We start from the raw sequence: 25458 nt of genomic DNA, 5'->3' as shown, positions 1-25458 counted from the left end.
GTCCCAGAAACCAACAGTGCACTGGAGAAACTAAACAGAGACTGTAACTACTTGCACAGAGGAGTTTAAGATGTTCACCACTGAATACTAAAGGCCTCTTCACATAAAATGCTGTGAGAAATAAAAAACAGGTCCTTATTAAAATGTGTGTGCTGATAGAGAATTTCTCCTTGACATTTTAGAAGTATTGTAGTTTTTTTCCCAGAAACCAAGATCTAGACAGCTCAGAACGCAAATGATAGTTTCGTTTGGAAAATAAAATTAAAAATAAAAAACCACCCACTTTATTTGCTTTTCCTACCAGCTTTATTGGTGAGAAATCTGTAAGAGAAAGAAAAACCTCTTCTCTTAAGGTATTTCCTACACTCATTAACAGGAGTGACAGGTCCCTCATGGGAAGAGGGGGACTCCAGCACAATGTGCTTCTCCTAGAGGATAGTTCAGAAATTTTGGCTGCCAACTGACAAGACTGGCCCAAGCATGAAGAACAAGGCTCAGTCTGTCACTGGAGTTTGTAAGATTCCTTCCAGTTGTTCATAAAGCCCCAGGTGCAGAGGAACCCCCAACGTGACAAAAGCCTCTGGACACTGCAGCAAAACCAACAAATGAGGAGACAGACAAAGGTCACCAGGGCTCACCAGGGCTGGGAAACTCATCAGCCACCACTGCAGCAAGAAGATGCCTCTGCCACATGACTGCTTTTCCAAACTTACCCAGACACAGGTCAATCACAAAAAAATCAGAGGTCAGAAAGACCTGGTAGGTCTTGCAGTCCACCCTCCTGCCAGTGCAGATGGTTGTAAGGTGACTCTTCTGTATCTGCACCAGATAAAAGATGCAGTGCTACAGGCAGTGTTTGGGGTCTGGCTTCCATCCAGCCCCAGACTTTAAACAAAATATAACTGGAAACTCATTTTGGTCAAAACCCCACAAGTCTCACAACAGATACAGAACACAGACTTCCACATAATGCTTGGATGAGTCCTGCCAGACACAGGCACATCTGAGCACATATTTAAGACAGAAAAGCCTGAAGGTAATGAAGAAGCTTTGAATGCTGTCTATCACTAAATTATTTTCCAAATACATTAGGAAAGCCTGTCCATCACTGACAGTGCAGCTTAACTGACCTACACTGGTGGAATGGGGTATGACAACAAAAACAAAACAGGTTTTACTGATTCTAGATCTTGTCATTTCCTAAGTTCTCTGGCAAAAATTGATTTAAGCCTGTTCACTTGCAAGGATTTATAAACATGCATACCTAGCTAGGACAACCATGGTATGAGCTACAACACACAAATCAGGTTAAGAGCTGCATTTGGAAGAAGGGTGGTTTTGACTTTCCACTGAACCACACATTTAAAGAAATGCAGCATATAAAAAGCATAAAGATTCTAAATTAAAACACTTACTGCTCTCACACCACAAACCAAGTTAGTACTAAAGCAGCAATACTGCAAGGATTTGTCTTTCAAGAAATTTTAATATACAAAGATGACATGATAAGAAAATATTGATACTAAGGATTTTGGCAGTAGAGAATCTCTGTTAGAAGTCAGTTTTGACAATTCTTTGAATCTGAAAGACCTATAAGTACTAAAATGTCATCTGTCTATTCATGTGAGATTTAGCTTTGGCAGTGTTTCAAAAGTGAAAAAAACACTCTTTGTTATATATTTTCTCTAAGACAATGTATTTTCAAAGCTAAGAGGTCATATTCTCTGGAGAAGAACAGTAAGATGCATATCAGTTACAGAAATACTTGCAGAAAATAGCTAAGTTTGAATACTCACAACAATCAATGGGTCAAACTGTGGATAAAAGCACAAAGTGTGGAATTTATTGTCGAGACTTGGAACTTAAAAGCTTTCAAATAATTTCTTCAGTTCAGACATTCATTGCTCTGTTCAAGCTAAATTAAAGGAACCACTTGGAACCTAACCTGGTTATCTCCATATAAATTTGTCTAATGTTAAGTGATGCCATTATCACAACCTCTCCCCTTTTTTTTCTTTTTTTTGTTACGGACTATTCCACATACAGGTCTGGAAAATGGAGCTGTCTGGCTCATAGGGCTGTGGTTTTTTAAAGCTTTAGAAATGAAAAGGAGAGAAAGAAGGTTAGAAAACAAAGTAAGACAAGCAGTGCACTAATTGTTCATCCCTAACCTCTGCCAAACCACTGCAAAACTGTTAACAGTTGCCTGAGATGTCTTTATGCAATTCAGCTTTCAACAGCCACAGGGTAAAAAAGCCCTTTAAAAGTGGGGCTGCACATCAAATTTTAGGAGATCTTTTTTTTTTTTTTTGTATGAAAACAAATGATCTTTAATTTACATTGAAAAAAATTCCTGTGAAAAGATTATTCAGTCGCTGCTGTTGGTGATCCATCCAGCTCTGGTGATCCTGCCAACTGTGCTCAGCTGATAAAGACATTAAAATAACAAGAAATTATTACATCTAATTTTCTGAGTACTTACAGATTCTTGGATTTGAATGCTTCAGCAAAGTGCTGCACACTCTGAAGAGAAGCAAGGTCTAAGGTCATTGCCTCTACCTTGGCTTTGTGCTGGAACAAGAGAAAATATAGAAAAGGATAAATAACAGCAAGTTCAGTTCACAGTATCACATTACAGTAAATGTGTTATGAAACTTGTCTGATTCCCTTGTTTAACATTATAACCCCAGAGTGAATACAAATCATCAAAAGGGATGGACAAGCACAACATTTAGTGCCAAAAGCAGCATTTGTGATTTGGTGATTCTGCTGAAAACACACACTGTGTAATGCACAGCTTTATAAAATGCAGTGAATGGACTCAAGGCAGTGTTAAGGTCAATAGCTATCTTTTTGCTTTGATTTTGGCAGTGAAACTTACGTAACTCATGAAATAAAAAGTAGAGTAAGTGCTATTCTCAATACATGCTATTTTTTAGGCACCAAACCAATAGGAAAAAAAACCCAGTAAATACTCTATAAAAAACAGCTAACTTGAGATTGGCACATATTAATCTTAAAAAAATCTATTTTTCATAGTAGGTGATATAAAGGACAGTATAAAATAACTACAGAAAATAACAGATCAGTCTACACAGAGCTTTCTACAGTAAGAGTTTACCAGGACATTATAAATGCACTTCCCTGTCAGGGTGGGAGGCCCTGGCACAGGCTGCCCACAGAAGCTGTGGACTCCCCATCCCTGGAAGTGTCCAAGGCCAGGCTGGATGGGGCTTGGAGCAACCTGGGACAGTGGAAGGTGTCCCTGCCCATGGCAGGGGGTTGGGACAGATGGACTTCAAGGTCCAACCCAACCATCCTGTGATTCTGTGTCTTCAAAAGAAATTCTGTGTTTACCTAAAGTGAACTTTTCACCTAGGAGAGGACAAATTATTCCAAAGCACAATTTTCAGCTTTAAGATCTCTGTTTCCAGATACTCTGAAACTCCAAATCTCAGAACCAAAAGATGTGTACCTATTTTCATCACAACACTGAAGTCATCACAGAACCGAGCAGCTGGTGGCTGCACCAGGGATCTGCTGGGACTACAAGGTTACACCACGAGCATTGCTGGAGGGGTGAAAGGACAGCAGCACACAAGTCAGCACAGAAGGAAGCCAGGAAGATTCTCCCATTGTCTCCCAGGCTCAAGTGATCCATCTGGTTTCCCCATTTCATTACATCTGGCACTTTTCTCCCTACATCTGTTTTCTATTTTGTTAGTACCCATCCTGCCTGCTACAACTACCTTAAAGGTTTGGTTTAAACAGAATATCACCACTCCAATTCCTCTTGTCCCATTCCAGCCAGACTTATCAGGGCAGCAAAATAAACACAACTAAAATTTCAGCAGGTTCAGTCTCCATTGGAAGTATCAATTGCTGGAGTTGGAAAATGCTAAACCAAACTTTGCTACAAAGAGTTTTTTACCCCCACAAGATGCACATCATTCTGGAATTCATTTTGCCCCACTGGGTAAATATTTTCTTCTGTTTGATGGTCAGAGACTTGAGAAAGATGATGCTGCCTTGCATTATGCAATAGAAGTCCAGAACAATTTCTCTTCTCTGCAGTTCAAAGCTGTTTACTCACTACAGAAGTCATGTGCAGAGTTGGGTTTGCTTTGCCTCTGCTTTCCTCAGTTGACACATTCTCCTGTCTCTCCCAAGGGTAAAAGGACCAGAATGATACAAATACAGGGATATGAGGGGGTAAAAAAACATAATATTCAAGTAGTTCAACAGACTAGACCACAAGCTGCCAGCCACTGTCCTCCTGGGGACAAGGATTCAAGTCCATACAACATCACTCAGGTAAGGCTTTTCCTCTTGGTGTCACACATTAGGCTTCTGCTACTGGTTCCAGGAACAGAAAAGAGGTGGCTGTACTTCAAGTCCAAAAGAAAAGAAGGAAGTATAAAGCCTTCAAAATACTTTCTGAAATAGAAGGTAAGAAGACTCAGATTGGCCTGATTTGGGGATTAATATATTGCAAACAAAAAAGTAAGAAATTTAAAAATCATAATATCTTTTCAACTTTCTCCTTACTTTTGCTGTTTAAAACCTTGATGGTTTCAGCCTGTGTTTCCTTCACATGCACAGGAGGCACATACTGAGCACAGACAAACACATTTACTCTGTTTTCCTCACAGGAAAAACTGGAGGATGGGACATCCAAAGCACCCAGAATCTGACACCTCAGCTTCTGAAGGTGTGAGTGTTTTCTCCAAGCACAAGAGGGGAAGAAATGAGTTTAATGTACCATGAGTTTAGGCAAGTTCCCCAACTTGTGTGTTTCAGATTGTCCCCTCAGCTGAGGATCCAGCACCTCTTACCCCACAGAGGTTTTCTGCAGACCAATTCCTACCACAGTTTGAGACTGTGAAATGCTAAATCTTTAGGATAAACTCTTTTTTATTCCAATTTTCCCACTGTTATTATACCACAATACCTCTTTTTAAAAACCTATGAATAAAGCAATATACTTGCAAGGTATGTTCTTAATAATGTAAGAATAAATGACAAGTAGAAGATTTTATGTTTGTTTTCTTACAGTAGCTCAGAATTACCTCTGTTATAATGTTTTCCCTCTTTCCCTAGAAGCCTTGGTGTCACATATTGTGATATGTATACAAGAACATGGGGGGTTTTAATAAAAAATAAAACTAAAAATCATTTTTGCTAAAAGGCATCTTAACTGTAATTGTTCTCTGCAGTCAGAACTGATTGGTAATGGTGTGCTGCAAATCCTGATCTAATGTGTCATAATTGTATTATGCTGATGTCTCTCACTATTTCACTTCACATGTTTTCAGTGCTGAATTATGCCTCATTTTATGTTGTGAAACCTTAAATGAGACTTGCCACCTTCCCAAATACAGGAGACAGTCTTTAAACTGCCATCATCAAATCAAAACACTAAGGCAGGAAACTCCAGAATTTTGAAAATTAAGTTGACAAAAGGTATTCATGTTCCCTCTACTACTTTATTTTCAATTACATCATTTAAGGAGAAAGTAGATACTGAAATGAGTGTAGAATAATTTAAAGAGCTCTTTTCTAAACCACAGGCTCATAACTACACAATGCCACTGAAAAGCTGTGTGAAATGAACTGCTGTCCTTGCTGCAGGTACCCAGGACAAATGTCCCACCTGCACCCAAAAGCCCTCCAGGATTAGAGCCAGACCAGCTCTGCAAAGGGGCCAGAGGAGAACAGACCCAAGGGGAGGGCACACTTCTGCTGAGCCCTGTGAAATCCAGCTCAGCCAGAACTGAGAGGTTTGAGTTTGGGATGGGGGTATTTGTATTTCATGAAGCCCAACCAGCAGTTCAAGGCTAACAATGTCCAGGCATCAACGTGGTGCCTTTGAAGAAACAGCCAAAGGCAAATCAGTCTCCAGTTCCAAACAAGTCCTCTTCTAAACTCAACACAATAACACCTTGAAAAGTCCAAAGAAAAAAATGTATCTTGTATTTCATGTTTCACACGCTGTTCTAAAAGCCTTTCATCAATATTTCCAGGTAAGTTTCATTACTCTATACAGCCCCAGAAAACAGCTTATTCAGTTTTGTATGTAAGCTTCTCCCTATTGGAGCAAAAATATTAAAAATGCTTAAGTGCAATTGGCTATACTTTGCACTCAGGCTAGAAAAATGCTTATTGAGCCAGAAAGTAACACAAAAGTGAAAACCCCCCGAAAGCCAGCTATTTCACTATATGCAATGCATTCACTTTACAGCCTAAAAATTGTTTAAAAATGAACACTGCATGGTAGAGTAGTTTGGCAGTAAACATGATTGTGTATTTGTGTCTTGGTATTGAAGAAGGAGCCTTTTTTCATAGTGAATTTTTCATTCAAATGTAAGTGATGATTTACGTTAAATATAGGTAAAGCATAGCTACATTTTCCTGAAGGATTGCAAGGAAGTGAAGAGCAGTACAATAAGTTGAAGCATAAAAGCTTTCTCTGTCATAATATTTATTATAATGGCATATAAAATAGCTGAAATAAATAATAGATGACTAAAAGTAAATTCATATGATAAAGAATCTTTCAGCAGACACCATTACTTCTGACTGCTCCAGTTTCATACAGAGTTGAAGAGTCTTAATAAATATGCTGTAGCCTCTGGATCTTATGTAAGTACAAGTCATTTTGTGAGGGCCTACTTAAAATGTACCAGAGTGGACACTACACAATTTACTGTATAATTTTACTCTCAGAAAATAGTGTGTGTACATCTTCAATGTTTAAAAGTCCTTAACTCAAAACTGAATACTTGGCACAACAGCAGGAATATCTGACTTAGAGGAACTGAAAGTGCAATCAATTGGTAAAAAGTGGTTTAATTTAATACAGAAAAATCTTCATGACAGTGTCTTGGAATGCAGATAGTTCTGACAGGCTGTCTGGGAAAGAAAATCTTGGGGGAAAAAAAAGAATTTTACATCAAAGCTGATGAAAAAAAATCTGTGGAATTATCTGAAAATAGGTAAACAAATAACCAAATCTCAGCACATGACAAGCAATGCCCACATAAACTCATATTTCCACGTTGAGGTTGGAGCAGGGGATGTTTTAGAAGCACATCTGACAATTTGACACATAGCTTATGACAGTCAATAGCCAGTGCCATGCACTATTTATGGGGCTACCTAATGGGGAAAAAGCCTTTCACTCAGGATTAGGACTGCAAATATTATTGTCCCTAATGTAGTCAACATTTGGTACTTCATACAGAAATGTATTTATGCAAGAGCAGCTTCAGCTGGTTGTGTGCTCTGAATGCTCTGCAGCTCCTGGGATGGATGCATGCCCTGCTTTTAGAGCAATCCAGCACCTCTGGAAGATGCTCCAATCATGTGCTCTTCTGCTACCTTTGGGATTATCAATAAAGTTCCTTAGAAGACCTTGTGGTGGAACATTTTACACTCATTTTTCTCGTTTCCCCCCCTCCTCCTCCCCCCAGTATCAGCAGTGCAGTACTTTCAAATTTCCACTAACTTTATCCACGACAACACAAATCAGTTTCCCAAATATTAACCACTTTACTAACCCATTTATGAGATGTACCAGGAAACAGCTGGGACTAACTTGATTCTTCATGAAAATCAGAGATTAAAAGGATTTCCTTTTCCTTTCTTTCATTAAAAAAAAAAATTATTTAGCAATACTTCGTTTCACTATTTTCTGATATGTTTTTTTACCTGTATTTTGGTTGTAATTTAGTGGTGTAAATTTTTCCATTATTCTTCTTGCTCAGTCCTGTCATTGTCTGATGCTGTGTGTGACCTCTCCCAGAAATTCATTTCTTAAGCCTGGTTCTTCCTGCTTAACTAACTTGATCTTCTGATCCTCACAAAAATGGAATTCCTGCAGGGGTTGCCTTCATCCAAGTCAAGAGAACAGCACACAGATCAAGATTTAATGGGTCAGTGTGAGCCTGCAAACTGCTCAGATTACTGATCAGCCTTGGACCAACATTTTATCATGAAGAATAAATTATTAGTACCATTGTTTTCTTTGTCTCTATCCCTTCTCCAGAATTTTGGATGTTTGGCAGAGAACAGTGTTTATCTTTCTGGCATCATCTACAACTTAGAGGCCTCTTCAGAAAAGCCTGAAGCCCTCAAGCTGTTGTAGGATTGTCCTGCAAATTAATGTCTAAAAGTTGCAATTGCCTGAAATTCTGAGCCAAAAAGCCTGAAATTCTGAAGGTGAGAGATGTGGAAAAGGGATCAAGATGGCCTGACAGGAAGGAGTTCAGCATCTGAGGATGGCATAGACCAACCTGGCATTTGGTCCTCACATTTAAACAAATCACTGCTCCCAGCAATAGTTTTCCTTCATCCAAATACTTCATTTATCTATAATTTAAAATCCAAAAATGGGACTCAAGTCTCCAGGTACAGTTTGTATATCTGACTTATCATGCAATCACCATTTTAAATTTCCCAATAGTTTTAGAACTTTATCTCTTTCTATTAGCAAATGTCTACACATACACTCATTCATTTTTTGTGGTTGCTTCATTTTTCAGATTTTAATATCCTTTTTAAATAAATCTTCTGTAATAAATACCACTTACCACTACAATAAGCAATAATGTTATTTCATAATCTTTACATTAGTTAACTCTTAGATCAGTATCTCTGTAAATTTGGCCTTTCATATCTTCTGAAGATAATTATAAAGGAAAAAAGGGAAAACATCTGCATTTCTTTATGAAATTAATATCTTCAGTGAAGTAAACTATGCTCCAGCAATCTTAAATCATGCTTAGAAAGAGCAAAAGAAGTCATTCTCCTGAAGATATTTTTTACAGTATTTATTCCATAACCAGAGAGAATAAAAACATACAAAAAACTGCTGGACTATAATTTCAGAATACTTCATTAGGTAGGCACCAAATGCCCTGATTTTATCTGGATGCACATGGTTCCACTGCACACAGGACACATTTGCTTCAAGAATAAAGAAATTACACGTATTTAAACAAAAAACTACTGTAGATTTTGGGAATAGGAATTTGTTTAGCTCTTATTGCACATGAAATGTAGGTAATTACTTGGGAGCCTACTTTTAGCTGGAATTTTTTTCTTTTCTTTCCCTGGATATAGATGATTTCTTTCTGTCTCCAAACACCCATTCCTGTAAAGCTGATTTGAATTTATCTTGGGGAATCTCAAATAATCTTGGCAATATATAACAACATGTGTATGTTTTGCCATTCTAATAAACATATCTCCTTGTTTAGAGAATGATCAAGGGAGCCTGGGAACATGTAACAGAATCTCAGCTGTGGAGAGCCTCCTATTCAGATGCTTTCAATTCCTTTCATTCTGCACCATCCCAAGTGATGGCAGAATGCATTTTCAAAGAGAGCAACAAGGCAAACAGCATCAGGGTAATTTAGAAGCTACAGGCTATTCTCCTTTTAAAAACCCTCTCTATCTGAAGTTTTTAAGATTAAATAAACCCAGTTTATGGGTTGCTGAGAAGGAAGCAATGTAGGAGGCAATAGGGTAATGGATTTGTTGGAAATGGCAGAAGCTGGGGGGAAAAGGAGAATTTCTAAATGGACTAAACCAGTAACATCCCTATTGCAATACATTATTACCATTGTTAATTACCCATAAAATTAAAGAGGTGTTATCTTACATGGACAGCTCCACACACAGTGGTGCACAGAACTTCCAGCAGGATTTCACACAGAGGGAAGGGAAGGGAAGGCAGCATCCCCACTCCAGACAACAAACAAGAGGAGAAAAGCATGATGGTCAAAAGGGCAACAATGTTTAAGTAAATACAAAATGAACCCTTTTTCCCTGTTCTCTCATGATCCATAACCATAAGCTACGTTGTTGCCTGAAAGTGCAGACATGCACTGTGCAGTGCATTAATCCTTCAAACACTAACAGATGCTGGCAGGGATTTAGGCTGGAATGTATTTACAAAGTGACAAATTATGTTCTGTATTATACAGAGAGAGAAAGAGCACCCACAAATAGGCTGATAAATGTCAGCTGCAGTCACGACAAACGGTTTATTTTTATTATACTGTAACCACAAATGTTTTTTGCAGGGAGGCCCAAAGATTTATTTGTTGCAGGAAAAAACAAGATTATATATGACACAAAGTAATAACTGTGAGATCACTGATGTTCTGGGCAGCTTGCCCTCCTGGAAGCTGTGTTCAGATTGAAAAATGTGGCTTAAAAATGGTATGTTAAATGACACAAAATAAGTAGTTCATAAATCCGTATTGGAACAACAATAACTAATAATTAAAGACAACTCTCAGGACATGGCTCCTACAAGCTAGAAAGGAAAACATGCTCTTTCCTTTAGTGGACATGGAAATGAAGTAAGAATGTTGGAATAAAGCTGACGGAGTAGTTTGAGATCAAAGCCCAGCGCTGTGACTGCGGGACGGAGCCGCGCGCGTTCCCGCTGCCGCGCGCGTTCCCGCTGCCGCGCGCGTTCCCGCTGCCGCGCGCGTTCCCGCTGCCGCGCGCGTTCCCGCTGCCGGCAGAGCGCGGGCAGCGCCATTCACTGGCAGGATGGTGACGTCTGCAGGTGCACACATGCACTGCAGCTCGCTGGGAGGGTGGCAAAGCTTGCCAAGGGACTTAAGGCACAGTCCTTTCCCCCCAGTGTTAATATTAGGGAAAAAAATATATCAATGTGGGTAAAAGTCACCACTTCTGTACTCATGAATAATGCCAGGATGCTTCAACGTAAGTAGAAATAAATATATGAGACAAAGATATGAAAGAACTGAATAATTAGCTATTTAAGCCATTTTAATTGGCAGTTCATGGTTACAATTTCCTAGATTTAAACAATATAACATTGATAACTTACAGAACAGTATGCTCAAAGAAATAAACACATACACAAACTCTTTTGTTTCCCCAGCTGTTCACATTTCCAAGCTAAGAGATGCATTGAAAATGGTCACATTGATATGTATGTAATTTTAGAAAGTGAAATAAAAGGGCTGAATCACATTAGTAAAGATTTCTTGTACAAGGGTTGGCAGGATCAGCTTCTTAATATACACTCAATATACACAATATAGACTTGAACAAAAATATGAAGTCTTTCTGCATGCACAGGAAAATACCAGCACCAGAATATGAAAATCTGCCCTTCTGCCCCCTGATCTGTGGTCACTAAAGGAGGAAGCTTTTCTCTCCTTTCCTTCTAAAGAAATATGATGTGACAAAGAAAACACGAACAAAACAAACTCAAAGGCTGAAATTAAATTTGTGTGCAAACGTGGCCCATCTCAGGAATCACTGACATAAAACCAAACACATCATTAAATAGGTAAGGTAATTCCAAGGTTGTCTGAAAAGCTGAGACCAAAGTCCAGACCCTGTATTTTAGAGATGCACAATGGGGCAGCCCCAGACAGGAGGGGTCAGAAGGCCACATCCCATTGTTCTAATAAATAAGAAAGTTTAAAATGGCTTTAGTGTAAATGTGAAAAAAGTTCACAATTAAGTGTCTTATTTTTAAGCACCATCAACATTAAAAGCTTTGAAATTTTCATTTACTAAATATACATTAATTTTCTGTTATAATTTTGATCTCAAGATAACAAAAGTAATCCAGAAAATAATTGTTTCATGCAAAATAATTGTCTCTCATCATTTAACTTACTAAAACACTTGTTTCCTAAACACAACTTGTGTATGAACAATATGGTCAGGAGGACGAAGAATATGCCTTAAAAATTATATTTGCACAGGTAATTTTACATAAAAAACAAGGAAGTGGAGCCAGGACACAAAAATAAAGAAGCAGGAAAAACATAAAACCCACCTACTTCCAACTTTAAATATTTGCCTGAAGAATTGGTGTGAGAGATTAATACAAATACTTTACAGAAAAGAGGAAAACCAAAATTTAAAAAAAAAAACAAACAAACAAAAAAAAACCCAAACAAAAAAAAATTGCCTTTCCCCTTTCTAAAGGAAGAAAAGTCCCTGAACACAAAGAACTGAACACAAGAGAAGCAGCATGCTAAGTTTGTGAGCAATTCTCTCTCTACTGGACAGAGAGACTTTCTGCAATCCTGCAACCATAAGGGTTAATGCCAAGTTTCAATGCAGTCATTCAATTATTAAATTGCTTTTAATTTAACAGATATTGTTACACAGCTAAATAACCAGCACATATTCTACCTTGAAATGTTGGGTTTAAGCAAGTAGCTTAGGCTTTTCCCAAATGTTAAGGTAAATACTGGCTGTACCTACCTGAACACCTGAAAAAATAGCAGGTACTGTGTATCTTACCCATATGCCACATGCAAAAATGAAAAACATATTAAAAAAAAAATTCAAAAAGAAAATTTCCAAGCAGATGTTTATAAACAGAAGGTAACGGATAAAAACCCAAACACAATGCTGCATTATGTTACATGATTCACTGATGAACCCATTGGAACTACAGCAAAAAGCCCTTCTGGAAAACTTCCAGAAATTAAAAGGTGCAAACAAGCTGCCTAATACCCTTGCGTAGACTGAATTCTTATGAAGAAAATAAAGTTTATTGTCTGGAAACAGAGAAAGCATGAGGAAAGCACTAAAGCAATGGAGGTGAACAATTAGACAGATGTTCACTTAAGGAAATAAAGAGAACAGAAGAAGCCATCGCTGAGGAATTTTACGAGAATACTGACAACTCTGCACCTCATCAAGGGCACTGGTAAAGTTAAAGCCACTGAAGCCATTTCTCCTCAACTCCAGCATAACTGCTGACCTTGCAAAAGTCTGCATTTAGCAAATGTGGCTTAGGAAAATAGCATTAGACTTTTCATTCCACTATTTTTCCCGAAGTCCATTTATATACCCTACTGTATATTTCAAGAAAATTAACTTTATTTCCTTGTGTAATATTACATGTGCTCTGAATTTTTTCCTAACTCTGCTCAGGTATCAGGAAAACCTATACTTAAAAGCCTTTGTTACTAAAGTAAAATGAAATACTGTCAATTACATCTGAGAGTCATAAAAACATATACATGAATAGCTGGAATGGCTTTAGCTTAATATGATTATAGATATGTTTCTAAAACAGTCAGGGTTTGCATAAGATACAATCTGGCAATCTGGACATGTTTGAGAACTTAGAACATTTGGCATTTAACTACTGAAAGAAAAATGGAGAAAAAGCATCTTTTGTTGATAAACTGTCTCATAGAGCAAAAAAATATGGGCATACAGGCAAAAGGAGGAGCAGTTAATAATAAGAGGCAAGATTTTTTTGTCAAGGGCAAAAATCTTACTCTTCTGTGCTCATGCACATTGAGGTACAAATGTAATTTGTTCCACAATTGTATCTCCTGCTTAAAAAATAGTTTTAAAATTCTTGGTTTTGATAATACTTCTCTTGCAGATTTTCAGGGAAAAAAAAACCCCTCCAAATCTCAAATGCATAACTGATTACTCCTTTTATCTGCTCATGTATTTTCAGAAATTACTGTCCAAAAAAATCAGAAAATTTATCTCAGTACCACTAACAGAACTTCCATCACTTTCCTGAGTGCACCAGGCTGCTTCCCACAACAATCCCCAAAGGTTCCTGAACTTTAATTTAAACACAGCACCCATCACCTTCCTCTCCCAGGACAGGGGACACGAATGTCAGAAGTGGGCTCAGCACTACCCAGCTGCCCAGGAGCTCCCTCAGCCCTGCAAACTGCTCACACCAAGCTTGCTCAGTAGCATTACTGGCACAACTTGGCCTCTGGGGATAGGGAGGCACCAGTTAAAAGTGATGGCCTTATCTGATTACTTGCACACAAAGCAAACAGAAATCCTGTGAAGAAGATCTTTAAAATACTCCTGGTCTCTGCCAGCCCCAGTTTCCCTGACAAGAAGGGACAGCTGCCCCATTGCAAAGGGTTTTGCAGTGCTTGCAATGCAACCAGGACTTGGCCCAGCTCTGCAGGGGACAGCCTGCACATTTCCCACACACTCAGGTTTGAAAGTTCTCAGTAACCTGGGAGAAATCCACAGGAAAACTTCATGATTCACATTGTAAATAATATAAAAGGTGTGGAATGTGATTGATTTCACACTAGAGAGAACTGAAATTACAGTTATGGGAGAGGTTTTTTCATGTACTGTAAGGTCAAGTAATAGTAAATAATTAATGAATTATGAAACAAGTTTTCCATAAGGCAACACATAAATTCTATTCAATAGGATCTAAATGTGTAGTTACACCAAAAAGCCACATAATATATCACAGAATGAAGAAAATGCATGATGCTGAGGAATAAAGGGGGGCTGCCATTATATTGGAACAACTGTTACTCTTGTGGAATATAAATAAGATCTTTCCATACATACACATCATTTTCATAACTTTTACATCTCACAATCTACAGGAAAAAGAAAAGAAAGCATTTTCAACTTCTTCTGTCACTGTCTTTTGTAGTAAATCTGTTTCCTCACCTCTCCAGCAGTCAGAGGGGTTCTCAGGCATTGGGGAGAAGAATGATGGAGTGGATCAGAGTCTGGATGAAACCACAGGGCTCCTTCTCTGATCTTACTGCTGATTTGATTCCTGGCTGAAATCAATGTGTTGCTGATCCATACTCCCTCTTCACCAGCCTAAATTTCACATTCTGTGATGCTCAGGCTGCCTCCTAGAATTTGGTTGAGTGCACAATGTGATATTGTAGCTACCTTGGTTAGATCTCTGTGGGTCACTGACACACAGTCAGTAACCTGAATGGGAGGCAAGAAGGCAAAACAGAAACACCAAAACAGATTTCTTGCCTTGACATCATAAAATTAGTTGAGTTTGGAGATTTCTGGATTGGTAGATGGGAAACTTTTTTTTCCATCTGTATAAAATTTTGTTCTGACTCTGATAACGTTCTGAGCTGCAAGACCATGGGATACTGGATTATCTTTCCTGCAATAAGAAAAAGGTTTTGCTTAAAGATGACAATACTCTGGATTTCAGGTTCAGCTACCTACAGAAAAGGACCAAGGGGAGGAAGGAAACATTATCAACATTTGAGGAATGTGTTTCTTATTTATGGTGGCTGCTTAAAGTCACTTGAAAATTTCACAGGGGCTGATAAATAAAAAGAAATTTTTAAAACAAAGAGGCAGAGTTTCTGCCAAATTTGTGTATCAAATGCAGATAATTTATCACATCTGCTTCATAAAGAATCCTGACTAAAAGCCCTGAAATAATTCAAAGTCAAGTTGTAGGTCTCCAACAGCAACTGCCTCACCATAAAAAGTCTGTGGTTTTGGTCCCAGTAACTGCAGGGAGAAACAAGTGCAACCCTGTCCTCAGTAAAAGCAGTAAAAGCAGGGAGTAAGTTCTGAGATCATGTACAAGCACCCCATCTGCAGAGCTATAAATATTCACCAACAACCTGCAGTAGTGTAAAAGTGAGGAGCTGGAACCCAGTCCTACCAAACTACACCAAGTTCCTTTGAGATGTAATTTGATCCACGAGCACCCCATGGCAACAAGCTGTGCTCTCCTGCCAGACAAGCAGAAATGAAGGCTTGCTTTTTTGGGTTGTTTTTTTTTTTTTTGCTATTCTAATGGTAGGCTTGCAACCTTTAAGAAATACACCAAAAAAATGAATTTTTCAAGGAAATCTGTAACAAATTTTACCTTTTGCTCTGGAAGAAATGTTAACTTCCAAAAACTTACAGCAGTTTTCAGGGATGCTTAAAATAGCATCTGAAATGAGGCAATTATCAAAAAGTGACTTACAAAGACTCAGTCTAAATGCAAAGGCAAATTCTCTAGAAATTATAGAAAGCTAATTTTCAATGAGCAACCTTCTAAACTTCTATAATAGATTTTATAAATTGTTTTATACAATTTATAAATGCTAAAGGCAGTCAGCACTAAGCAGGTTTTCATGGGAAACCCATGGTTCTTATGCTCCACAGACTGTGTTAAATAATTTACAGAATCCCACAGTTCTTGCAACACTCTCAGTTCTATTTTTCACAGCCATGGTGTACCTCACAGAACATGTTCAGAACTGACCATGACATGGTGGCTGTAAACTTTGGAGTTGAATTATTTTTCTCATGTACTTCTATCTGGAAAAGCCCATGACCACTGTCAATTTCTACTTTTACAACATGCCTGAAAAAGTTAACTGAAAATAGCCTTTTTCTCCCCTCCCATGACACCATTCAGCACAATTTTTTAGTCTTTTTACTTCATTCTGTCTTCTCCAATCTAAACAGCAAATTTGACCAGTTAAAGAACACTGAATTGCACAAGGCTCCACAGAGCATTTCGAGGCATGACTCACTAATTCTCTCAGGCCCATGAAAAAGCATTTGCCAAGAAAACAAGCAGAGGTTTATATTATAAAACTTTGATTAAGAAGGCAATTTTAGGAGGACAGAGGCAAGTTTTAAAAAAAATGAAAAGGCTCCAAAAATACTAAATTTTGTTTTAAAAAATCAACAGCATCCATACAATCAACTAAATAGATTATTATTTCATAAATTAAAGTATCCAGCAGTGAAAAATGCTATTAATGCAGTAGATGAGGCAATGAGAAACCATTTATATGCTTTTAACTCTTGTAAGTTTTAGATGACACTCTTCCTTCCTTTCTGTTGAGTTTTAATTCCTTGCCAGCCTTTAAAAGACCTGTGCTCCTCTTATTCTCCACCTTTGCTGTGTCCTGGCAACATTGAACAGCTAAAACCAGGTAGCAAAAAGGTTTTCCATTCAAATGACCCATCTGAAGCCAGGTCATTTTTTAAGCATTTTTAAATCAGAATGGATTCCTGAATTTCAAAGCATTAAACCCAGCCTTTCTCAAGGTTACATGGCAGATCAGAGGCAGAATCTAACCAGAACAACCGGAATCATCCAAGTCTCACAACAGATGCAAAAACCTTCATGGCATCAGGGCTCATGAATGTGCCTCTTAATAAGGTACAGAGAAAGAGAAAATTTAGAGCTGACCTTTAAGAAATATTCTTGCTATGCTTTTTAGCCACTGTGATGATAAGGAAAAAGTGTTTTTTCTGAATGAGTATACTGTACCTTTAATGGTTCATTTGTAGTTCAGCGTAAAATCTGAACTATTTGTTGTTCATTGTTGCTATATTCTGTTCCAAGGTTCATAATTTGAAAATTGACTTTGGGGACTTTTTGCTTGGTCTATTAAAATGATTCATGTTGCATTCAACATAAATTGTGCATACACAGAGGAGGTTTAGCACACGTATTCACAGTATAATAACTAAAGTGAATTTTGTACAAGCTGCAGTTTGTGGCAAGGATGCAGTATCATTTATCTTAATTTTTTTTCAGCATTACATTAGGCTCGGGCATTTACATTTTCAGGTATGGCTAAACACTTTAAAACTTTCTTTTTACAGCAGGAGTAAAGAGAGAATCAAATCTACATGTTTATATGATGTAACAAAGTAATGCCTTTTTACTGTCTAAAGTACACATGGATTTACTTTCCATTTACCCTCCTGCACAAAGGCAAATGCAAAGTGCATGAAATATTCACCACCTATGAATCACACAGTGTTCCTATTAAAAAGATGATCATGTTCTGTTTTACCTTTCAAACCATGATATGGTAACAGCCACAGTGTCTAAATGGTTTTGTCACTCAAAACTACCAAAGTAATATACAGTAAGGAACGAGAGTGTTTACAGTGTTTTATAGGACTTCAGGACAATCAAGTGTCAACTAACTGAATAATCAAGAGCTGAGATATGATTTCAGGCACTGGGTTCAAAAATATTTATTTTGCAAAAATCTGAGTAAGTGGATTTGCCAGAACAGTGTGAATCCCACCAAGATTGTCATCTCCCACTTGATCTTCTTTGAGTCTCAGAAAAACTTCATCGGTTGTTTTTACTTATTTAACAATTAGTTTAGTATTTCTAACATGGAAATCTTCTAGGAGATGATTCAACTTTCAGCTCTACTGAGTGTGATTTTTCACTATGGTTATTTTCTGGTTTTCATTTCTGCAGCACAAATTTCTGCTCACACAGATTTTTAGCATAAAAGTGTCAAAGCTTGAGGCTAAAAAGCACTCAGAAATTAATATCTATGGACAAACTGTGTGGGCAGAGAGTCAGGAGAAATAGGTTTTCTGCACAAAAGACATGCATCACATAAGAAGAGAACGACCTGCATATTCAGGAACTGATCAATCCCTAGAAGTTGTGTTAGTTGGGTTCCAACATCGTCACAAAAAAATACCTTAAAAGCAAACAACTTTATTTATGCAGAGCCCAATAATCCAGAATGGACTTTGCACAAAAAACAGATAAGGAGCCATTATGCACTAAATATTGCATTATGAAGGAGCCAAGCTCCTGTGGGAAGTTTAGCCAACACATTATTTTGCCTTCAGGTACAACGAAAAGAAACTTTTCCTTCTTACTTTGTTTTTGATGGTTAAGGCAGTCCAGAATTATTTAATAACATGTAATACTGACTTCTCTAAAGTTTAATACAACCTGAGAAGCACTTAAAAACTGCAGTGTACTGACACTGAACCATTTCTGACCACCACAGTGGGCCAAAGAGAAAACCCATTTTATCTGTTCAGTTGAACAGATTTTTATGCCTGAAGAGAAAAATGTTGTTGCCACTGCATACAAAGGGGTAACATAAATGCTCACCTCAAAAAGTGTTTTCAATCTTTAATTAGAGTTGTTCTGATCAGACTTCAGCCATGTAAATATTTAATTTTCTAAGGGGAGATCAGTCCCTAAGGCTGATTCCATGAAATGAGCCCAACAAGCACAGCAGAAGAGCAACTCACACACAGGACATTACAACAGGGGCCAGATTTTCAGCAGCTGCCAGCTCCTTTTTCCTCTTTCTAAGCAAACAAAGCCCCAAAATCACCAAAACTCATAAACTTTCTCAATAGTTACTATTTTAGCTACAAGCAGTACAATTGATACTATGAAAGACTGGGTGAAGAACAATTAAAAAACACAAGAATGTTTATGATTGCACAAAACAGTACAGAGAAATATATCCCTGACTTGAAAAATTACACAGAAAACAGGTGTCAGAACACATTTTTCCCTCATTTATTTATATAACAATACTCAAATTGTAGGACTTGCTACTTGTTTTTACAACTTCTGCTTTCATCAGGAGCACGAGTTTCTCATCACATTTGAAATTACATAAACACTTATCAGTATCTAGGAAAGATATAAAGATCTCTACTGATTATATTAATTACAATTCCAGAAATTCAAGTTAAAAGTGCACTGCAGAAAATGAAAAATAAAAAAAATCCATGTACAAGTGCTTAATTTTAAAATGCATTCAGAATCATAGAGATGCAGGAACTGTATGTGTTAAATCATATAGGCTAAAAGAAAAAAATCTATATTTTAATCTTTTTGGGCAGAAACAAATTATCTTATTTACTACATGAATGGTTTCCTCAATTTGACGCCAATCTTTGGAGGCAACTTCAACCTGTCTGAATTAAACAGTCTGCAGAAGAAAAGACTAGATTATTTATATTACAGAATACTGTTAAAAAATAAAATTGAAGGATTACTTTACCACACACTGAAAATAAGAACATGCACATCACTCCAGCTTACAAAAATCTAATTTTACTTTTTCTGTTCTGAGAGAACTTTGATAAGTAGGAGACATGTTTATCTATACACATAAATATGTGTGTGCATGTATAAATTCCCTCCAAATGGACAAGCACCTAAAAAGAAGGGAAATTCACAAAATTGTTTTGTGCCTATGATTTGTGATTATAAATGCAATGAGAATAATCTTTCATATTTAACCTTTCAGAAGGTCCTTAAGTCCAAACCCAAACCCTTCCATGATTCTGTCATCATCAGTACAATAAAAAATATTTTATAATCTATTTAATCCATAGTATCTCTTTTTATTGATGAAACATTTAAAATGTAATAATAATAATAATAATAATAATAATAATAATAATAATTCTGAACATCTGTTAGATGACTGTTGCAAAGACTTCATAAGACAGTAAGAAAACCCAATGTTAATGTTACCCTTACCAAAGCCAAAAGTAAAAGCTGCATGAGTATCTTGAGCTTAAACTGAGGTAACCCAGACATATTAAAGTCTTGGATATCATGCCACTGTTGATGTCACATGTGCTGGCAAGAGAATGTCATATTAAATTAACATCTCCTGCTCCTCTACTGACATGTTAGTTTGCATAGAATGACTAAATTTATGTCAAAATTGAAACCACATCATACATTCAACTATCAGAGAGCAAAACTGATCAGAGCACAAGTATGTAAACCTGAGAAAATGCTACTGGTGTTTTGGTTTTGCAGGAAAACAGCTTTGAATATTTTAAAAGAAGTGAATTACTACTGAGGATAAACCAAACATGGATGTAACTGTACTCATAGCACAGGCTTAACACACTGCATGGGGACACAGCCACTCAGGTCTATGATCACCATCAGAAAACAGCTCATTACTCTTCAAAATAAAACTTTCTTCATAAGTGGTAAGAATGAGAAGGGGCACGAGGGAACATCTAAAGTGCTACATGTGTGCATTTCTGAAGGTATTGTGGGACTGATCAAGATTTTGTGGGAAAAGCAACTTCACTGTAGCTTTATGTTCTTGTGCCCTTCTTTCCATCCCTCTCCTTTGACTCAATCCCCATCCCCCTGAAGGAAGCTGTGTTGCATCCCAGTACCAGGCTCGAGCCCTTTGCCTCATAAGAATACACATGGCAGAATTAAGGATGGTTTCTTCTCAAAAAACTTCCTTTTCAGAACTACCAGTGAGTGCTCATACTAAAGAATAAATCTGAACCATTCAAAAACCTCCAGCTCCAATGGGATGAACATTCTTGGGTACACAAAAGATTTTCATAAGCACGCACATGAACGAGAGTCCCATGGAAAACACCAGGTGCCAAAAGCCCCTCACAGCAATCTGCAAGAAGGAGAAATGAATTAATCAAACTGCCAAACGAAGAAGGCTGGGTTTGACCTCCTTCTGATCTCATTACTTCTCTATTACCCTTTTGAAAAACATCCTCTTACAAAGATCACTAATTGAAGATTATGTGGAGGGGAATCGCACCTCTCCATCACCGTGGTAACTTTGACTCATTTGTCATTCTAATAATTCACTTATTTTCTTTTCTGAACAGACAGAGACATTAATAGACTACCATCAGTTAAAAAGGCAATTTTTCCATTTAATTGCACTCATTAAATACTGGAGTAGAACAATTGGAAAAGCAATACTCTCAATATTTAATCATACAATAGCAATAATGAAACATTACTTCAAAACAAGTGTAGCAACATGTAGGATGACATAAAATGCACATTGTAACTTCTGCAGCACCAACTTAATTTCTGGTAAATATATTTGAGCCTTTTTTCCTTACTGTTTTTGACAATTGGCTATATGAGTGGTCCAACAGCAACGCACTGGAGAAAAACCAGTGGGCACACTGCTCTGTAATTACCTCATCTCTCTTGTCACTGAACCACAACAACAGAAAGGATTTCATAAGCCAAAACAGCAAGTCAATGCATTTGTGGGAAATATTGAACAAGACTGGATCTGCACACTATTTTACTGGAACAAATTGTATCACTTAGGAATGTAATTGAAGATAAAAAGGTTAATCACACTGGTGGAGTGACTGCAATGGGCACAGTCATCAGGTATTTATTTGCCTGGGATATCTTATTTTCCATCTCCTACAGAAATCCTACATCTGTCTTCAGTGTAAGTGCATTCCCATTATAGAAAGTTCACTGTAGTTTAATACTACCATAACATACTAGGAGCTATAATAAACCTCTGAGTTGAGGAGATGTGCAGAAAATTTGGAAGTGGCTGTTTCAATTTCAGATGTCACAATACACAACGACTGTCAAGAAATGTTTCTACTTTTACTGCAATTCTAAATACACAAAACCCAGCCAAGCAGTCAGGCAAACTTCACTGGGACTATTCATGTCAAGAGATACCATTTTATCTGCTATTTTCTATCTGGCTTTGTGTAGGATCAAATTATTTAAATATTTCATTTAGAATTTGATGAGCACAGCAGTCAGCGTTGGTGACCAATATCCAAGCAAGCTTTGCCATTCTGGATTACAGCTTTTAAAACTGAGCAGGTTAAGGGGTTTAGAAGGGAAACAGGGAGACAATCACTTGGTTTGAGCTACACAGGTGCAGAGAAGCCACTTCTCCCAGCTGCTGTACACACCCAGTGGTATCACCACTTCACAAAAATTCCAGCTCACACCAATCAGATTATCTGGTAGATTCCACGCTGTGCTTGTTCAGTGGAAGAAGTGAGGGATAATCAGTAAAAGGAAAGAACAGAAGTTTTTTACAAAAAAAGAGTTATGTTGGCTACCTTTGCTAGGAAAAGATGTGACAAGTGTAGTATCTCCTTAATCAATTATTTATTCAACACTTGCATGTGAGCAACCTTATTGATTCCAGTGAGACTAAGTGCCAGACCAATATGAAAGAAAATGACAGCAGGACAGGAAGTCAAGAAGCATCATGCAAGGCCAGGTCAGAAAGGCTGAGACATATAAGATAGTGGCATATTCAATTTAGGAAAAAATTGCAATTTGGTTTTATTCCTCTAACTACAATTCATATCATAAAGTTTTCAGTTACAAATCTCAATGTGTAACATTTTACAGTCAAATAGTTCCTGAATGACTATAGCACACAAATCAAATATACAGTGATACCAAGGATCTTTTTTCCACATAGCTTTTTTTATAATTATGTTATTATTTACCTATACAACTTGCAACTTTTTATATTAATTCTAACTTACATTCTATTTAGCCATCACTCTTTTTAAATAAAATTTCCCATGTCTTTAGAAATCATATCTAACTATTCTGAAACCAAGAGTTGTGGTCTAGATGAGGTGTTGGTGAGCACTCAAACATGTGCCTTTTCCTTCAGAACTCATTCTTGCAAAAATTCCAGGTGTGAGGATGCAATGAGGCTTTCAGAGGGGCACAGGGATAAGCAAGGAATGTCTCTCCTTGCACACGTATGTCAAGGCTATCTTGGGGTTCAGAAAATGTAAGCTGTCATGCTCCTTTATCTAAACAGGATTCAGAGTGGTTTTCTGACCCACACCCCAATCCTGCATATATTTTTACATATATTAGAAGCCAAACTGGCTCATCAAGCAGTATTTCAACACCTGCAGTAGAGGAGACAGCTGTCCAGCCAGGCTAATAGGATAGCCAATATTAAAACAACAAAACTAGTCTCAGCAATGCAGTGCAGCATGATAGAACCTTCTTTGGAGGTTTGTTAATGATACAGCAGCAACCTTGCATCTTGAATCAACTCATTTATCTGTACTGATGACTTGTTTGGTGCTGAGATATGAAAATTTCAAGGAAAAAAATACACTATCACTGATAGACATGCTCTGTCAATAACTCCATCTTCATCCTCAGATGGTCCCTTCTTTGAAGCCACCAGCCAGAAATAAACATGCCCTGTACTGCCAGACCTACACCTTCTCAGCACAAGCCAGTCAAGACATTAAAAGGAGTGACAACCACCAAGTGTTTTATCCTCAGAAAGTACTCAGTGACAAAGACATAAAGCACAAAGGGACTGTTTTCTTTACCCACCCACTCCAACACGTGTCAGACTCTTTTCCCCCAATATATTTGTGCAAAACTTCACTGGGAAAGCCAAACTATAAACAGATTAAAAATGAAAATGAACAAGTTTATCTAAGATAAGTCTCCTGAATTTTAAATTCTTTACATGGGTGCAGTGTCCAGCTACAAAGTACCCAAGTGTTAATTACTGAAGACCAGAAGGGTTCAACAAGGGAGAAATCATCCTGCACAAGTTCTGTTAGTCTCCCTCTTTAGCCAGTGACCATTACTTGAGACAGGGTGCAGGACCCGATGGATTTGCAATCTGACTTAAATGTTGTACTTAGATTTTTAATATTAAAATCTCAAATCATAAAAAGCAGATTAAATGGCTTTATACCTGCCATTAGAAGACTTTCACTCTAATGGTTTAGTTTCAATCACCTTCAGTTTTGCATAGGCAGCCCAAAGAAATTGAGTCAATATACCTGTATGCACATAACATGATTTATTGTCTTCTCAGTGGAGACACCAAGTGTAACCTTGGGTTGATGCTTTATCGATTCACTATCTGTCATGTAAAGGATGTAAAATTGGTTTCCTGCTTTTAAGACCAGTAGTCCACAAACATACAAACTTCCTTTCCAGCACCTGAACTGTGCACTGTAGCCATAGTATGAGAAATGAAAAGGATTAGGGTTAGGTAATTTTAACTTAGAAATCAAAATCCTGATCAGAGCATGCAGAAATTTATAGTTTGGGCATTTTACCCATTCAAAGAAATTTGGGGAAAAAGTAGACTCAAGTCAAGCCTGCTCTTCACTACGTTGTCATTGTGAATATTGTAAATGGCACACACCTAATGCATTTACAAAATCTTTCTCATTTATCTAGTTATTTTCTTGTAGAAATCCAGGGAAAAGCAGCTGCACAAGAACAATCTATGCACATCAGGCATTTCAGAAGTAGCAAAGTCATGGCAGAGAGGAATGAAATATCCTCATCAAAAGCTAAAGGAGTAGCATGTAGAGGAATAAAACCTGCCTCCAAGAAGCCATAAATCCACTCACAATTCCTGTCTTCTCATTCTTCTTTATGTTTATTTGGCTAGAAGGGAAAAAAAAATTAAAACCTAATTTTTCAGGACTGGTAGGAAACCTCAATACCAGCAGAAAAAAAAAAAAAATAGGGTAACTTATAGAGTTGAAAGAAAATACAAACAAGGTCACTTATGGTATAAACTAAGTGAATGCTACCGTGTGCAAAAAGTAGATTGTGTAATTTTAGAAAATAAATAAAGCACAATTTGCCTTTTAAAGCATTGGTTTAAAAACAAGGGGGAAAAAAAAAAGCAAGGCCTTGCACTGTTAAATGTTACAACTGATAAGACTTCAAACAAGCCATCTGTGGTCATAAACAGGTGCCCACCCTTTGGCCCTGTTATATTCTCGAATTCTAACTCCTTCTGAGGCACAGGCAGGAAATAATGCAAGGAAAGAAAAACCCTAAACTACATCATAGGAAGAATAAACACAGCTGGCAGAAAAAAAATGTACACTCTCTGCAAAGACCAAACTACACTTTTCAGTCTCTTTAATACCATAGAAGTAACAGGAAAATAAGAATGCCACTTGTACCTCTTTTGCCTTTCCAGTAAAAATATATTTAGCTGCTTTACGAACATTTACTGTCAAAACATTCCCTGAAATTAAAATGATAAATTAAGTGTAACAAAACAAGTAATTCAAGTAACTATAAAATTCAGCAAAAAGGAAAAACCATAAAGCCTGAAA

The 25458-nt window shown here is 37.4% G+C and overlaps 1 protein-coding gene across 1 annotated transcript in view; it reads right to left on the bottom strand.

Annotated features, from left to right (window-relative positions):
- The window catches only part of WWOX (WW domain containing oxidoreductase), a 476293-nt gene that overhangs the window by 380383 nt on the left and 70452 nt on the right, over window positions 1–25458 (bottom strand). Inside the window, exon 6 of the mRNA XM_059857399.1 lies at window positions 2483–2571. Coding sequence (XP_059713382.1) covers window positions 2483–2571 — 89 coding nt within the window. The remainder of the gene's footprint in view (window positions 1–2482; window positions 2572–25458) is intronic.

The sequence above is a fragment of the Haemorhous mexicanus genome, chromosome 12, assembly GCF_027477595.1.
Source record: "Haemorhous mexicanus isolate bHaeMex1 chromosome 12, bHaeMex1.pri, whole genome shotgun sequence".
In the NCBI taxonomy this organism is placed as follows: Eukaryota; Metazoa; Chordata; class Aves; order Passeriformes; family Fringillidae; genus Haemorhous; species Haemorhous mexicanus.
This window is presented reverse-complemented; position numbering and strand designations above follow the sequence as displayed.